At 43.7% G+C, this 18,229-nt stretch overlaps 1 protein-coding gene across 2 annotated transcripts in view; it reads left to right on the forward strand.

The window, feature by feature from the left end:
* Positions 1-17,406, forward strand: part of LARP4B (La ribonucleoprotein 4B) — a 100,980-nt gene extending 83,574 nt beyond the window's left edge. For both annotated transcript variants that reach the window (XM_080682190.1, XM_080682189.1), the window contains 5 exons: positions 2,024-2,069; positions 7,258-7,419; positions 12,349-12,473; positions 12,556-12,655; positions 14,022-17,406. In XM_080682190.1, the coding sequence (XP_080538316.1) occupies positions 2,024-2,069; positions 7,258-7,419; positions 12,349-12,473; positions 12,556-12,655; positions 14,022-14,294 (706 nt within the window). In that variant the 3' untranslated portion in view covers positions 14,295-17,406. The remainder of the gene's footprint in view (positions 1-2,023; positions 2,070-7,257; positions 7,420-12,348; positions 12,474-12,555; positions 12,656-14,021) is intronic.
* Positions 17,407-18,229: the final 823 nt, after the last annotated feature.

Raw genomic sequence — 18,229 nt, forward strand, 5'->3', positions numbered from 1 at the left:
AACTGGAGCCCTGGTTCTGATGTGCTGCTTCTGCTGCTGGTGGGTGCTAGTGCTTGTGCCTATCTCCGTGGCTCAGTGCCCCGTCATGATGGGTGGCTCAAGACCATGGTCACTGATGTCTACAGTCAGGCTTTTATTTTATTTTAAATACATTTTTATTGACTTCAGAGAGGAAGAGGAGAGGGGGAGAGAGAGAGAAATATCAATCATGAGAGAGAATCAGTGATCAGCTGCTTCCTGCACACCTCCTACTGTTGATAAAGCCTGAAACCTGGGCATGTGCCCTGACTGGGGATTGAACTGTGGCCTCCTGGTTCATAGGTCAGTGCTCAACTACTGAGCCACACCAGCCAGGCTACAGTCAGGCATTTAGGCTCTACTAGGAGCCAGTTGCATTTTGATGATAAATCCAATACATTTTATCATCATCCTCTCACAATTCACTTGTGTAGTTCAGTGTCAGATTTTACACATCCTGTCATCCAACTGAATGGATGTTCAAGATAGATATAACAAAAATTTGAAATAGCCACTAGGAATATTCTTTTAATATTTTTATTTTCCTATCTAGACATCATTTTTAGTCCTTTACTATACAGTTTTTGTTTCTTTTGCTTACACTTCTTAAGGTTGGGATTTTGAATCAAAAGTCATTGTAAAAGAATAGAAAATCATTAAGATTAAATATGTGTGCTCTTACATGTGCCCAATGAAAAATGTTCCAAATGGGAATCATCAGAGAGATGCAAATTAAAACTACAGTGAGCCCTGGCCATTGTGGCTCAGATGGTTGAGCGTTGTCTTGTGCACCAAAAAGTCACCGGTTCAATTTCTGCGTGCGGCACGTGCCGGGGTTGAGGGCTCACTCCCTGATATGGGGCATGCAGGAGGCAGCCGATTAATGTTCTGCTCTTGCATCAATGTTCCTCTCTCTATTACTCTCTCTTTATCTTTTTCTCTCTCCCTTTCTCTCTAAAATCAAATTTTTTAAAATTTATTTTTAAATAAAAAAACTTACAATAAGGTATCACCTCATACCTTACCAGAATGGCTACCATCAATAAATCAACAAACAAGTGCTGATGAGGATGTGAAGAGAAGGGAACCCTAATGCACTGTTGGTGGGAATGCAGACTGATGCAGCCACTGTGGAAAAGAGTATGGCGTTTCCTCAAAAAATTAAAAATGGCCCTGACTGGTTTGGCTCAGTGGATAGAGCGTTGGGCTGTGTACTGAAAGGTCCCAGGTTCGATTCTGGTCGAGGGCATACCTTGGTTGCAGGCTCGATCCCCAGTAGGGGGCGTGCAGGAGGCAGCTGATCGATGTTTCTCTCTCATCCATGTTTCTCTCTATCCCTCTCCCTTCCTCTCTGTAAAAAGTCAATAAAAATATATTTAAAAAAAATTAAAAATGGAACTGCCATTTGGCCTAGCGATCACACTATTGAAAATATATCCTAAGAATCCCAAAACACCAATCAAAAAGAATATATTCACGCCTATGTTTATAGCAGCGTTATTTATAATAGCCAAGATCTGGAAACAGCGCAAGTGCCCATCAGTAGATGAGTGGATAAAAAGACTGTGGTACATTTAGACAGTGGAATAGTATGTGGCTATTAAAAAAAAGGAACTCTTAACTCCTTGCAACAGCATGGATGGACCTGGAGATTATTGAGTTAAGCAAAATAAGCCAGTCAGAAAGACAAATAACATATAATCTCACTAATATGTGGCATCTAATAAACAAAACAAACTGATGAACAAAGGCATGGATACATGGAACAGACTGACAAATGTCAGAGGGGAGGGAGGTGGGAGGTATTGGATAAAAGAAGGTAGAGATTAGCCAAAGAACATACATTCATAGTCCATAGATACAGACAACAGTGATGAAGGCCAAGGGAGAGGGGGATGCAGGTGGGCAACATGGAGTGGGGAATGGGGGACATGTGTAATAGTGTCAACAATATAAAAAGCTCCAAGTGGGAAAAAATTAACTGTTTTGCTTTTCTCTCCTCTAGGAAAAATTCCTTTGGTTACCGGAAAAAAAGGGAGGAGAAGTTTACAGTGAGTACATCAAGCTTGTGTTATTTTTGCAAGACATTTAAATCTATATTAAGCAAGCATGAAATGTAATTACAGTTACATTAAGAATAACGTTAAGATGTAATAAGGAGCATTTTAAAAGAAATTTTCTTTTTATGTGATATCCATGAAGTGATAGCTGATATTTTTGATGCTTTAATCGGGAGAAGGTGGTGACTAGTTTTCTGAGATAGTACATGGTGCACATATGTGTTATGCAGTAGGTATAGCCAGAACATATTATGCACATGATGTAGTCTATCTGCTGGTGTCCACATGAGTCTTTGCATGTGGTTAACTATACTATCTAGTAAAAGAGAAACATGCAAATTGACCGTACCTCCGCTATGCCCACCAGCCAATCAGAGCAAGTATGCAAATCAACCCAACCAAGATGGCGGCGGCCACAGAGCTGGAGCGAGCAGGAGGCTTGGTTTGCCCCCGGCCATGGAGGAAGCCAAGCTTCCCGCCTGCCCTGGCTGGCCCTGGCCTCCACTCAAGGCTACAAAGTTTCAATTATAGAAGATGAATAAATCCCAGATACCTGCTTTCAGCTGGCCCTGGCCTCCACTCAAGGAGGGGCTGGGAGCCTGGGTTGCCCTACCAGCCGACCCTGGCCCCCGCTCAAGGCTACAAAGTTTCAATTATAGGTAAATAAATCCCAGATACCTGCTTCCAGCTGACCCTGGCCTCTGCTCAAGGAGGCACTGAAAAAAAAGAAAGGAAAAAAAAGGAGGGGCTGGGAATTTGGGTCGCTGGGGGCCATGGCCAGCCTGCAAACAGCCATCAGCCCCTCACCCAGGCTGGCCACAACCCCATGGGGTGAGGGTTCCACTGGGGGGCTTGGCCAGCCTGCAAACAGCCATCAGCCCCTCACCCAGGCTGGCCAGGCACCCCAGCGGGACCCCCCACCCTGAAGGGGGTGTGGCCAGCCTGAAAACGTCCCTCAGCCCTTCGGCTGGCCGGGACCCCCACTCTGATCCGGGACACCCTCCAGGGCAAACCAGCCGGCCCCGACCCGTGCACCAGGCCTCTATCTATACTAATAAAAGAGTAATATGCTAATTAGACTAGGAGACCTTCCAGGAGACCTTCCGGCATTCTTCTGGACAAAGCTATGGTGGCGGGGCCGAGGTAGAGGCAGTTAGAGGCCAAGAGGGGAGGGCCGTGGTGGGTGATCAGGCCAGGATGGGACGGCAGTTGTGGGTGATCAGGCTGGTGGGGGGCGGGGCCATTGGGGGTAAGCAGACCAGCAGGGGGGCCTGTTGGGGCAAGCTGGCCGTCAGTGGGGGTCAGTTGGAGGTGATCAGGCCAGTAGGGGTGCAGTTGGGGGCGAGCAGGCCAGTGGGGAGGGAAGGTAGGGGCAAGCTGGCCAGCGGGGGGGTGGGGGGGCAGTTGGGGGTGAGCAGGCCTGCAGGGGGGGGGGCAGTTGGGGATGAGCACACTGGCACGGGGGGCAGTTGGGGGTGATCAGGTTGGCGGGGGCGGGGGCATTTGGGGGTGAGCAGGCCAGCAGGCAGAGTGGTTAGGGGTAATCAGGCAGGCAGGCGAGCGGTTAGGAGCCAGCAGTCCCGGATTGTGAGAGGGATGTCCAACTGCGGGTTTAGGCCCGATCCCTGTAAACCAGCAGTAGGACATCCTTCGAGGGGTCCCAGATTGGAGAGGGTGCAGGCCGGGCTGAGGAACACACACACACACACATACACACATACACACACACACACACACACACACACACACACACACACACACACACACACACACACCGTGCACGATTTTGTGCATCAGGCCACTAGTATATTATAATTTAAAATAACTGGGCTTATTCAGTTTGGCAAACAGAATAAACTTTTCCCATGTAGAAAATACTTCACCCATCTTTTTCCTTCAAAACATTGCCTTCAAATCATTGCCTCTGCTGTAACTTATGGTGGTGGGTTTATGTGAGTGTTGGGCATGTGAGGCAGGGTCCTGTTTTCTTGGGTGATGACAGTTCAGCCTATGCGTAGTTCTCTACTGAGCTTTGTCGAGTGCTAATATGGTCCGTTTCCACACACATCATTGGAGAACATTCTGGCAGTTTGCAGGAAGACATGAGGGAAGGAACAGTGTTTCCTGGACTTGCAGGTGTAGAATAAACTCCACAGTTGGCAAAGATAGGAAAATTATTGGTCCAGTCCCCTGAGTCATCAAGTATGTACTTTCCCATTACAGAAGATGTGTTTTCTTTGGAACTTAGAAAGTGCAAATTAGTCATAATTTCCATAATTCTATGTTATAGCTGATTTAGTCTAGTTTTTAGTGAACCCTTTGGTGAGGCAATTTATATCAGTTGATTTCAGTTGGAATTAATGATTCCTGTAATGCAGGGGTGGGGAATATATAAGGCCCTCAAAATCATTTGGCCTGTCTCTGCCAAGGCATTAGGGGTGAGTTAATAAAATGTTTTACCAAATATAGCAGACTAATTTTTAAGTTTATCATGTTGTATGGCCTTCAAATCCTATATAATAAAAGGGTAATATGCAAACCAACCGAATGTTGGAACAACCGGTTGCTATGATGTTCACTGACCACCAGGGGGCAGACACTCAACACAGGAGCTGTCCACAGGCCCTGATTGCCCAGTTGGGACCTGCTGGACAAACTCTTGGTCCCTTCCCCTGCATGGCAGGCTCTGTCGCCATCGGGAACCAGGGATGGGTTGCGGTGGACACTGGTGGCACCAGGCCAAGGCCCCTGCCCTGCTGGTTGCCCCACACAGGGCAACCCACGGCAGGGGACAGGGCCGGCAAGCGGGTGGGAACGGCCAACCTCTCGGTTTGTCCCCCCTGTTGACAGGCTCTGATTGCCCAATGGTGAACGGGGAACCAAGGGTTGGGGGGCTGACTGCCGGCAGCCAGGGAAGATGGCCCTGATTGCAGGCCAGGTCTAGGGACCGTACCTGTGCATGAATTTTGTGCGCCAGGCCTCTAGTGATGTTATAAATATCCAAATGGCACTTGGCAGAAAAAGGTTCCCCACCCCTGCTGTAATGTTTAGCAAGACTACCATCTGAATCTCTTCAGAGTCTAGTTATCTTATATGAGTTACTCCCATTGCTCACTCATTATATCACCTAAAAAGGTGTAATTTTCTCTCGTTGCCATTTCTGTTTCATTTTGTTCCATGTTCCTCATTCACATGTTCATACTTGGGAACCACTTAGAAGCCCAGGTACGTAACACAGTTATACTTATTAAAGAGATTGCACCTGTTTTTGCACAGTCTGATGATTTCAGAAATCTAGAAACATAACATATAGGTAAGCGTTGGCCCGACCAAACCCATAGGACTGGGGCAGCATTCATACCTCACCTAAAGCCCATCAGATGCTAAAAAATGTTAGACACTTACCTTCAAGAGCAAATCCCATCAGTAAGTCCTGTCATTGTGTACCTCTTGTGCCTGGGCAGTTGTTGCCTGCCTCTTTTGTCCCTAAAAATCGAGATGTAGTAAATTTTTGTGAACTCTTTCTCCTTAGAAATGCTTATCTTCTGAAAACACGAAAATCTATAAAATAAAACCTGAAAATTGCTTTGAGATCATGGTGTCTATGCATAGCCTTCTAGATTTGTTGAATTACAGAGACCATCATGGCTCCTGTTAGTTAGTGCAAGCTCTACTCCGAGGGCTCATGACTGAGCAGAGTGAGGCTCTACTCACTGCCTGCACTGTAATGAAGGAGAGTGGCTGGCAGGCTGCCCAGAGGAGGCATGGGATTGCTGCCACCTCATATCCATGTCATCCTTAACCTGCTCTCACTTGAGTTCTAACAGACTTTCTCCAGATTCTGCTTCTGGAGGGAATGATCTTCCTGTTAGTATAAGTTTCTGGGGAGTATTAGCCCTTCAAAGTTAAGTGAGCCCCATGAGAGCAGTGCATCCACTCAAAGTGGCTAACATTCAACAAAAATACCACCTAAGTAGAAACTTCGTTTCCTTTCTGTTCCTTTTTGCCTTCAGCCAAGGACTTGAACACCTACAAAATTACTTCTAGCTTATTAAAACAGGTTGATTGTAGTTTTTCAATAAAATTATATCACTGCCTTTTTCCTAAGAGCTTGGGCTGATGATTTACACTTGGATATTATTCTGCTGAATTTACTTTCTTGAAGTCAGGAATGTGATAATCTCTTAATACCATATTTTTACTTAGGGATTTAAAAATATAATGTTTCCATAAGTTTATTTTCAGACTAGAGGCCCAGTGGAAATTCGTGCACTTGGGTGGGGGGCGGGGTCCCTCAGCCTGGCCTGCATCCTCTCACAGTCTGGGAGCTGTCAGTGGGACATCCTTAGCGCTGCCTTGGAGATGGGAGAGGCTCCTGCCACCGCCCCTGTGCTCACCAGGTGTGAGCCTGGCTTCTGGCTGAGTGGCGCTCCCTCTTTGGGAGCGCACTGACCACCAGGGGGCAGCTCCTGCATTGAGTGTCTGCCCCCTGGTGGTCAGTGTGCATCATAGCAACCAGTCGTTCCACTGTTCAGTCAATTTGCATATTAGCCTTTTATTATGTAGGATAACTGAACCCCCCCCCCCTTATTATTATTTATTTATTTTTTTGTTAAACCGTTTTTTTACTGTAATGGAAATCTTTCATACATAAGTTGTAGATAGTTGGAAGAGTGGCCTTCTTTGTTTTTCGGGGGTTTGTGTTTTTTTTTGCTATCCTTTATGACCTAAATTACACACTATTTCATAATAACACAAAATTTGTCTGGAGATGAATAGGTTAATGTCTAGACTCAGGCTACTCTGATTTTTGAAAGTGGGGTCCACTTGTTCCACAGCATCTTCCTTGTTCATAGCTATCACTTTGCAGCTTACCTGTGTCTTGCACCAGGGACCAAAGGGTCTTGGTCATAGAGAAGCAGCTCCGCACAGCAGTTGCCTCTGAGGGCTCAGATTTACAGCTATGCTCTCGATGATGGAAGTTGCCTTCTAAGTGACTTGACCTACTAAGTGACCTTTGATTAGGTGACAAAGTGTTGTGGTCAGATTATGTTTGTGTTTTTAGACAGAAGTGGAAATCAGAAGATTAGAGAACAGATTATTGCCTTACTATTCTGGTGTGTTTCTTAGCACTGTACTGTCTACACTTGTGCGACTTTGTGGTGTTGTTCTCTTTCAGAGGAGTCAGACCCAATCTCCAACTCCACCAAAACCTCCATCCCCGAGCTTTGAATTGGGACTGTCTAATTTTCCCCCACTGCCTGGGGCAGCAGGCCACTTGAAGACTGAGGACTTGTTTGAAAACAGGCTGTCTAGCTTGCTGCTAGGATCAAAGGAAAGGGTAAGATACATGTCACAAGCTTAATTGTTGCTAGCATTTACTAAGCATTCATTTCCTAATAGGCACTGGGCTAAGCTCTTTACACACACAATTTTTTTCACAGACAGAGGAGGTCCAGAGAGGGTAAAGGGTTTTCAGAGGCCACACAAATTTTGAATGGTAGAGTCAAAGCTGAACCCAGAACTGGAGCCTGCCTCTTAATTCCCAGTCTTCCAAGATTCAAGGGAGAAACCTGTGCCATAGTGTGCAGTTTAGATGCTTTCTCTCACCTAGAAACTCAGATTGCATTTATTTATTATTGCTATTCAGGACCTGCCTTTATTTACCAGTCAGAAGAATAAAACAGAAAAACCTGGATTATACCAGAAGTAATATAATTTTTAGTAAACTACACGAATAACAAGAAGCCTGAAATAACTTTAATACTGGTGGCTTTTGATGAGCTCTGTAGGCTCCAGACAGGCTGCTTTCAGTCCTATGTGATTACAATCCCAGGAATAAGCTTGCGCTACTGAAGTCACAGGGAATTCTTTTCCAGCACTCCTTCTGGGATCTGCTATAGTTAATGAGGTACAGAGATATTTGTGCTGCTGCCAGGAGTAATCCCCCTATGTATTTTTCCAATGGAAACCCATTCCATATCACTCCCAGATGTCAGGCATCAGAACACCCTACCCCCTACCCACCCCCCCACCCCCCACCCCCCACCCCGGATTGGAGAAGGCCGCATCTAGACTATCTAAATGCAACTTTGAAGCCCATCAGTCACCAAGCTGAGGCTTACATGGGATTTATAGCCAGTTTTTAGTCCTCTTTACGCTGGCATGTGATTACTGCTCCTGTTTTTAACCTTCAAGGTTATAATATCAATCACATATTAAACTTGGCATGTCTTGTGCATTATTCTAAACTTTTAAAAAATATATGTTTTTATTGATTTTTGGATAGAGAGGAAGAGAAAGAGAGGTAGAAACATTGATGAAAGAGGCACATTGAACAGCTGTCTCTTGCATGCCCCCCTACTGGGAACGAGCCCACCAGGAATCGAGCCCGGGACCTCTTGGTCCATGGGACAATGCTCAGTCCACTGTGCCACACTAGCCAGACGCATTATTCTAAACTTTTAAATAGTCATTTCTGAGTTCTAAGTGCCTCATAGATCTAAGTGCATTTTAAAGATTGTGGTCTAGTTTCAGACTGACTTTATTCCCCCCAGTGGTGGACAGAGCAAGCTGGCCTATCAATTATTACTTCTTTTTTAAAAAAATATATTTTATTGATTTTTTTACAGAGAGGAAGGGAGAGGGATAGAGAGTTAGAAACATCGATGAGAGAGAAACATCGATCAGCTGCCTCCTGCCCACTCCCTACTGGGAATGTGCCCGCAACCAAGGTACATGCCCTTGACCGAAATCGAACCTGGGACCCTTGAGTCCGCTGCTCTACCCACTGAGCCAAACCAGTTAGGGCAATTATTACTTCTTATATTTAAATTTCTGTGTAAGATTTCTTTGGAAGAAAGAATTGCTACTTTAAAAAAGTCAGAGCCTGATTCCATGGCCAGGTGAGAGCCTGCATCCCTGCTTCTTTTGGGAGCACCTACAATAGTCTTTTCTGTCTCTGTGACACTTGAGATTCAGAGCTGGTGGGGAGGGGATTTAGCAACAGTGCAGGAGCTTGGGGAAGGCCTCACATTTGAGGTGCTGGTCACATTCTGACTCCTTACATTCCAGTGTGTCAGGATCAAAAGATCCTTGGTAACAGATTTTCCAAAAAAGGAGGTATTTCCCTTTCCCACATTTCCACCAACCTTGAATACAAAGTAATAAAAGATGATGGTTCTCAGGGATGCTGCACGTGTCTGCTCACTCTGCTGGGGACAAAGGGATATAGATGTTGCTGTTCTATTCATCTCCCTTAGCACTTTTCTGTTTAGTTTACTTCTGAACCTTTTGTCTACTTTGACAAGTACAATTTTAGGAAATGTCTTTTTACACTTAATCGCCCTTCCAAATATTTATTTACTCTCCTGCCTTTATTAATTGCACATCATGAAGAAGACAGCATGTATGAGCTGTCACTGTGTACAGGGGTGGGGTGGTTGTCAGTGGTTGGAGATCTGGTATCAGGCTTTGCCTTATGACCATGGATGATTAATTTAAAAGTTCTGAGTTCAGTTTATTCCCCTGTTAATTGAGAAAGTTAACACATCACTCCCTGGGATTGTTTTTGTGTTATTATTTTTTTTTAATTTCATATTTTTTTTCTTACTTTTTAAATCTTTATTGTTGAGAGTATTACAGATGTTCCTCTTCTTTCCCGCCATTGCCCCCCCTCCACCTTGTTCCTGCCCTGTCCCAGGCCTTCACCACCCTATTGTCTGTGTCCATAGGTAATGTATATATGCATATAAGATCTTTGGTTAATCTCTTCCTGCCTTCCCTCCCCTCTTCCCTCTGAGATTCATCAGTCTGTTCCATGTTTCCATGCCGCTGATTCTATTTTTCTCACAAGTTTATTTTGTTCATTGGGTTTCTTGTTCATTTATTTTGGTTTTCGGATTCCATTGTTGATAGATACGCATTTATTGCCATTTTATTCATATTTTTTATCTTCTTCTTCTTAAAGAATACTCTGCAACATTTTATGTAATACTGGTTTGGTGGCGATGAACTCCTTTAGCTTTTTCTTGTCTGTGAAGCTCTTTATCTGGCCTTCAATTCTAAATGACAGCTTTGCTGGGTAGAATAATTTTGGTTATATGTCCTTGCTATTCATCACTTTGAATATTTCTTGCCACTCCCTTCTGGCCTGCCTGACAATCCTATGGGTGCTCCCTTGTAGGTAACTAACTGCATTTCTCTTGCTACTTTTAAGATTCTCTCTTTGTGTTTAACCCTTGTCATTTTAATTATGATTTGTCTTGGTATGGGCTTCTTTGGGTTCCTCTTGTTTGGGACTCTGCACTTCCTGGGCTTATAAATTTGTTTCTTTCACCAGGTAGAGAAAGTTTTCTGTCATTATTTCTTCAAATAGGTTTTCAGTATTTTGCTCTCTCTCTTCTTCTTCTGACTACCCCATAATGCGAATGTTGCTATGCTTGAAGTTGTCCCAGAGACTATCTTCATATTTTTTGATTCTTTTTTCTTTTCTAATTGGATGTTTTTGGTTCCTCATATTTCAAATCATTGATTTGATTCTCGGAATCTTTACTATTTAATCCCTGTAAATTATTTTTTATTTCAGTTAGTGTATACTTAATTTCTGACTGGTCCTTTTTCATGTCTTTGACATTCTCATAAGAACCTTGAAAGTCTCACTAAGCCCTTTGAAGCTCTAAGTAGATCTTTGAGTAACATTATAACCATGGTTTTGAACTCTGAATCTAGTAGTTTGCTTTCTTCCATTTCTTTCATTTGTGACCTGTTTCTTTGTCTCTGCATTTTGGCTGCTTCCCTGTATTTGTTTCTGTGTATTAGGTAGAGCTGCTATGTCTCCTAGAATTGGTGGAGTGGCCTTATATAGTGGGTGTCCTGTAGGGCCCAGTAGCTCAGCCTCTCCAGTCACCTGAGCTGAGCACTCTAGGTGCGCCTTTGTGTGGGCTGTGTGCACAGTCTTGAAGTTGAGCCTTAATTGTTTTTGGCATCACTGGGAGGAATTGACCTCCAGGCCAATTGGCTGTGAGGACCAGCTGCATCTACAGTGGGAGAGCTGCTGTGCAGGAGAAACCGCTATGAAGCAAGTCTTCCCCTTGAGTGTTTTGCTTGTGGATGTGTAGAGTTGTAATCTGGTGTGGTCTGAAGCTTTCCAGCAGGTGCACTGGCTCTGGGGCTATCTCACAGGAGCTACAGAGAGATCTGCAGATGGCTGCTAATTGTATTGGGTTTAGAAGTGCCAAGGCAAGGCCCAGCTGTGAAGTAAGTCAGGCTGATGCTAGTGCTGGGTCTTGGGCCTTCTATTGATACTTCAAGATATGCTGACACCAGCTGCAGCTTGTTTGAGGGATTTTATGGAAGTCTGAAGCCTGAGCCAGGACAGGCCATTCATATGGAAAAGCAGCTGCAAACAAGCTTGGGTGGGGCTGCAAATTGGATGGGGCGGGATCTCAGGGAATCACCAGGGTGGACTGAACATTGTGAGCCAGGCTGATGGAGACTCAGATATGGCTGCCAGTCAGCTCTGTGATAGGGGAGGTCCCAGCACAGGAACCATGACCCCTGTGAGCACCCTTGTCTGGGAGAAAGCTGCCCCCAGTTCCTGCCCCGATGCCAGATAATCCAGTTCTCCCTGTATGTGTCTGGATTCCCCAAAGCTGCCTGATGCTGGAGTTCAGAGTCTTGAGTAAGTTCATGTGCTGGACCTGTGTGTCCAGCAGCCTCCATGTCCCTCAGTCACAATCCCCGTTGATTTTTACAGCCGAAAGTTAGGGGGACTTCTCTTCCCAGCTCTGGAAACCTGGACTGGAGGTCTGGTTTGGGGCTGGGACCCCTTGCTCCTTATGGGCAGCCTCCACAGGCCCTCCCTATTACATAAACCACACACTTGGGTGTCACCTACCCGGTCCTCACCTTCTCCCCTCCTACCAGTCTCAGTGTGCTTTCTTCTTTACTTCTCCAGTTGTAGGACTTCCATTCATCCAGCTTTCAGGTGGTTCTGAATGAATGATGGTGTTGGAGATGAATAGGTGTTTTTGATATTTGTTCATTTGGAAAAACAAGCTGGCAGATAAAACAACTAGGAGGACAGATTTGGTCTCTGTTTCCTTTTCTGACTGCCCACCCCGCACCACAATACCCACCTGGTGCCACAGGAATGAGGGGGGGCAGCTGTCTGAGTCAGTCGGGCTGGTACCTGTTGGTGTGTTGTAGATGAGAGATGCGACCCATGCTTCTCTACCTGACTGTAAACTCTAACTCCACTGGTTTTCAGAGCCTCAGCGCAGATGCAGGCACGAGCACTCTTCCCACAGCAACCTCCAGAGAGCCCTCAGGGCCAGTCCCTTGCACCTTGTCCGTGGCCCATGAACGAACCCCTTCCCCCGCCCACCTGCCCGAGTAAGTATAATCCTGCTGCCTCCTCCTTACCCACTGGGATTGCTGTTATGTGTGACTCACTTGTTGGGTGCTCTTTTCACAGGGACCCCAAGGTGGTGGAGAAGCCGAGGGAAGCCCCGAGCGCAGACAGACTTACTTCCACCACCGCCAGTAAATCGGTGCAGGTGAACGGCACCACCACGGTAGGTGCCAGGGGCACGGGGCCGGAGGAAAGCAGCTCCTTCTCAGATCAGCTCATTGTCAGCAGTCTAATTTGGTGGGCTTTTACTGCTGTGTGCAGTGTGCTTCCTTTGCAGGATACCTTGGATATGTGCTAATTGCTTATTTCTTGTCACCATTGCCCTGGGCTCTCTAGTGTCAGTTGAGGGGGCTTGTCCTTTTGAGTAGTCTCAAAACTCCAGCTCCTGTTCCCCATAGGATACATGCTCTGTCTGAGTGTAGCTGTTGCTCACTGGTATTGAGAACACAGAGGCACCTCGCCCTGCCCATCACGCCCAGCCCACCCCCTCCTTCCCTTCCCTTCCCTCCCCTCCAGGTGGATCCAGCATATTCTGTTCGGTTTTGTGTTTCCTCAGTTTGGTCTTGGTGAGCTTTGTCATTTAGATTAAGGAGTTAAACCCTTACTGTCCACTATTTTGACTCTTTAAAGAAAAGACTTTTTTTAGGTTAAAATTATTTTCAAGTTAACAAATGATTTATTTAACAAATAATTTTAACTGTTCTTTGGTTACTTAGCCTTAATGCTTCTACTTACCTGAAAACCTGCTAACTTTTTTTCCAAGTTTTTAACTCTTCTTTCCTAAACCCACACCACCAGTCTTCTATAGTTAAAAATGAATGCAAAAAATTTTAAAGACAATTCTGACGTTCATTTGTAAGCTGGACTATTTATAGAAAGCAAGGGCAGAGAAAGCTGGTGCTGTTCATGTCTTCTTGGGGCACCTGGTTTTCTTAGGCCTCCTTTGAGGCCTCATGTGGCTCAAGAATGCTTCAAGTTGGAAGGAGTTCAGTCAGCACTTTACACATCAATGCCTTTCCTAGTTTTGCCTATTTTTATAAGATATTTCTAGAGTTTCTTAGTGGAAAAGTTGTGCTGCGGGGGAAACTACATTTTTTACATTTATGGCATCTTTAAAAATAAAAATATTTTTGAATGTGGGAATTGGTTACAGTTGAAAACATTTTTGTTCTTTTTTTTTTTTTTTTTTTTTTTTTTTTTTAATCCTCACCTAAGGATGTTTTTTCCATTGACTTTCAGAGGGAGGGTTGGGGAGAGAGAAACATTGATATAAGAGAGACATATTGATTGGTTGCCACCCCATCTGGGGCCAGAGTTCAAACCCGAAACCCAGGTATGTGGCTTTGACTGGGAATTGAGCCTGTGGCCCATCAGTCCACAGGCCAATGCTCTAATCACTTAGTAACACCGACCAGAACAAAAAAAAAAATGTTTTTTTACCTTGGAAGAACAGTATTTCACCTGTTGCCCCTGGAGATGAGATGTCATGTTCTGCATATAATTAATCCCAGAGCTGTGTCTTTTCCCAGGAACTGCGAAAACCCAGCTACGCCGAGATTTGCCAGAGGACAAGTAGAGAGCCTTCGTCCTCCCCATTGCCACCCCCAAAAGAACAAAAGCCAAACACTGTTGGTTGTGGGAAGGAAGAAAAGAAGCTGGTGGAGAGAGAGCTCCCTGCCCCCAAGTCCAACCAAGGACTACCCAGTGACCAGAGAAGGCCACCAGGCTGCCGGCCCTCACCCCCGCCTGCAGGGAAGCATTCACACAGAGAACAGAGCTCCCCTCCCAGGTCCCCTCAGTGAGTGCCGAGGTCAGGGAGGGCTGTGAGGAGCTGAGGTCGCCACAACTAAGCACTGTCCCACTTGGTACCGAGAATGAGCTGCTGGTTAGGAGCTTGCAGTGTAGACAAGGCCCATGAGATGCCTGCAAGTTATTTTTCTTCTCAGTCAGATGTTCCCCCCTCTTGAAAAAAATCTATTTTTCAGGATTTAATTAATATAAACCTTATTTTAGGTTGGTGCTTAATTGGAGGTGATGCATAAGTCTGATTTTTTTCAGGATAGAAAATGCATTTATCCTAACAAATTGATATTTTTTATTAAGCCTCCATGTGGCTATGAATGCAAGCTATAAATAGTGAGTTTTTCTAAATTAAGCGGAACTGTGCTACTTTATTTTTTAAAATAACTGGTTAGCAAGTACATATCTCTAAGGATGTCAGACCAACAGGAAAACGGGCGAAGCTGAGGGCTGTGGGTGTAGCCTGGAGGAGGGATGGGTCAGAGGGTACCGCACACTGGCCTGGGCCGTGTACTCATTCAGAACTCTAACAAGTGATCCTAGCTTTTTGTAAAAAGTACAGTCCATCTTTTATCTACTGGGCAGAATGAATCTGCAGAGAACCCCTGAGAGCCTAAAACCTTGAGTTTCAATGCACTGCAAGCAAGTAACCAGCTCCTCACTCCAGTCTCAGTGGCTGTTAATGTAAGATAAATTCAAAGCACATTGTGAATAGAACTTAAATGAAAACATAAACTTTGTTGCCCACTGACATGTTACCATGACATTGTACCCTGGTGGTGTTTTGTTCCCATGAGCTGGCGGGAGGGCTGGAAGCCCATAGGGCTCCCAAGTCTCCCACACGTTAGCCAGCTTCCATGGGCTTCTCCCTGTACCTCCGCATCGGCACACAGACTGAACATTACTTAATCGTGAGAGAATGTGTTTGTGGTGCCCTGTGGTGGTGGAGGATAAGAATTCCCGCTCTCTTTACCTCCAAGATGAGGGTCTCACTGATTCCCTTCTGGAAGTGCTGCACTCTGAACCCGCATGCACTAAAGCTAGCAGTTTATAATAAAGTTAAATATAAATTATTTTCTTTTAAAATGCCTAAATTTTTTCTTTAAGTATTCTAAGCAGCAGGCAGTAAACTAAGAGTCTTGCCTGCTAAATGTAACCATACAAGTTTATTCCACAAAATGTTATTTAACAAGACTGAGGGTTTTTGTTTTTTTTTTTAAAGTTATTTCCATCCAATATTTAAAGACTTGAATTTTATTTAAACTTGAAAATGACTTTGCCTTAACTTTTGTATAAGACAGCGTAGAATTCCTGGAGACCGGCCCCTGGGTTGGCGTGAGTGGATTGCAGTTACTCAGTGATGTGGGATCTACTGGCGCTAGTTTTACTGAATAAACGTACTGGAGTACGAGAACTAGCCGTCATGTTTGTAATATACCTTGAAGATCTTACACAGTTGATCTTTTTTCAGATTGTTAAAAAATTCTGTAAATGCAAATAGTCGATACTGTATTAAATATGTGCACTTGGGAGTGTGTGCTTTGCTTGTACAGTTGTAAATAATCAGAACATATTAAAAAGGTACCCTAAAGAGAAAAATCTGATAAAAATTATTGATATATTATAAATGTTGCTATTGAGCTGGATGTAGATAAACTAAATGTTGTGGTTTGAATATTATTTTAATTTGTTGAGGTTTTTCTTCCCTTTTAAACTGGTGTGTTGAGCTGATTCTGCCGCTTTGCTACTGCAGAGGGAAGTGGACAGTCTCATGAAAGCCTTTGGATGTGTCCATGCTCTTCCTAAAAGTATGTAAATATGTGTTAATCATAGTTGGTGTGAAAGGGTTTTTGAAGTGTATTGTAGAAAGCAAAAACTGGCAGTATCTTCAAGGGAAGTGAAAAATAATCTACTACTGAAAATCACAGATAGCCCAGCCTGATTACCTTGCTGGAGGAAAACACCTTCCTCAGAGCAGCCAGCATCCTTTATACACCTGGAAGTACACAGCAGTGCTAATATTGTGCAAATGCCTGTAAAAGGAACATGGAAATTATTTCTTTGTGGTTGCCAGATAACTGATGAAAAAAATCAGAAATAACTGACCTCTTCTGCCTGAACTAATGAGTCCCATAAAGAGCGTTGGAAAAGCAAGCTCCAAGCTTAGGAATTCTTAGTGTTGTGATCTTTGCTGGAGGAGGGAACCACGGTCATCCCCAAATGATATAATGACAAAGCCTTTCTGTGAGGCAGTGCCTGCTGGTGAGTGGAGAGCTCAGCAGCTGCATGCAGGATGAAGGCGGTCACTGACCAGTCACGCCATGGTGAGGCATGCGCTGCAGCAACTGCTCCCACAGCCAGTCTGTGGCGTTCAGAATTGAAACGTTGCTCTGATGGATTTTTATAACATCCCTTTTAATTAAGCAAAGTGATATGCCAAATAACTATATAATGTCCTAAAAACCTTCCTGATACTATCCTTTAGATTTTCTACACAGAAAAAAATGAGAGTTGGCACAACAGGAAGCTGTGATGCAAATGGCTAGTAGTATATGGCTTTGTACATTTTAAAAAATGTAACTGTTTTTCCCCAGCAGTATTTTGAGGTATAGAATCAGAAATACAGCGATCACAAATGACATTTTAACTTGTACAATCGTGTGATGATGATACTTTGGAAATACAGGAATCTGGCCCCGTTTCTGCAGACATGAATTTCAAGTATTGTAGTTGCTTCTTAAAGAGTTAGTGTCATGATGTTTCTGATCAGGCCCTCCCCTGAAAGCTCATCACCAGCTGTCACTAGCTGTAGTCAGGAGCACTGCAGGTTATATTTCTCACAAGGTAAGCAGGTGAGGAGGGTGTGAGCTGTCAGTAGGGGTTACACAGAAAGCAGCAGACAATCGAAGACTAAAGGAGAGCCAACAGCTGCCAGTTCACAAAACAGGAGCTTTCTTGAGGATTTTTATTTTTGTTCTATTTTCATTAAGACTGGAATCAAGCTTATGTGTAACTATTGGTAATTTAAGTTTCCTTTTGTGTCATTCAGTGTAAAACTGTCTAATTTGAAAAAAAATGTAGGTTATGAAAAATAAAGATTTAGGCACTGTTCAATTTTTCTTTTGATTTTTTTAAAAATTAAAATATTCTTTAAGAGTGTATATTTTTAAAAATAACTTTTTCTGAATTCCCATCTGTGTACATGAGAATGAAATACAAGTTTCTTCCAACTTGGTGTTTTAATTATAAAGGCTTCTTAGCACACGTGTGAGTGATCTGCAGCATGAGGGTTCTCCAGTCGGCTTAATGTTTGAAGTTATTCAGAGCTAGCATTGAAATCAAGTATTCATGAGGAAACTGTTCATTAAGCCCAAGATTTACCACAAAAGTAAATATCCCTGTGTCAGGATCTTTTGTTTCTTGTGTTAAAGGGCCATGTCTCATGAGTTGTGTTCATAAAGTCACTCAGAGTTCATGTTGTGGTTGTGTGGTTTTCAAACTATAAGTGAGCCTCAAAAACAAAGTAATTGGTCTATGCTTAAACAGTGGTGATACCAACACTAGTAAAAGGCTGAAGGTAGATGAAAATTCTAAGTATATTATTACTTTAGTGGACAGACAGTTGATTAGATGTTAATTGACCAATTTTCTTTCATGAATTGCCTGTTCATATTCTTTTTCATTTTTCTACTAGGTTATCTTTTTCTTATTGACTTGGTATTTTTTATCTGTTCTGGCTATTCTTTGTCTATTTATATGTGTTATAAATATGTTCTCAGTCTGTACCAGTTGTCTTAACTTTATTTAGAGTATTTCTTATTTTACAGTTTTTTTAATTATGTAAATGTATCAATCTTCTCCTTTAGGTTCAAGCATCTTGGTCTTGTTTATGAAATCTTTCCTCACTTCAGAGTCAGTCTTTTTATATATATATTTA

Source organism: Plecotus auritus, assembly GCF_963455305.1.
Source record: "Plecotus auritus genome assembly, chromosome: 1".
In the NCBI taxonomy this organism is placed as follows: domain Eukaryota; kingdom Metazoa; phylum Chordata; class Mammalia; order Chiroptera; family Vespertilionidae; genus Plecotus; species Plecotus auritus.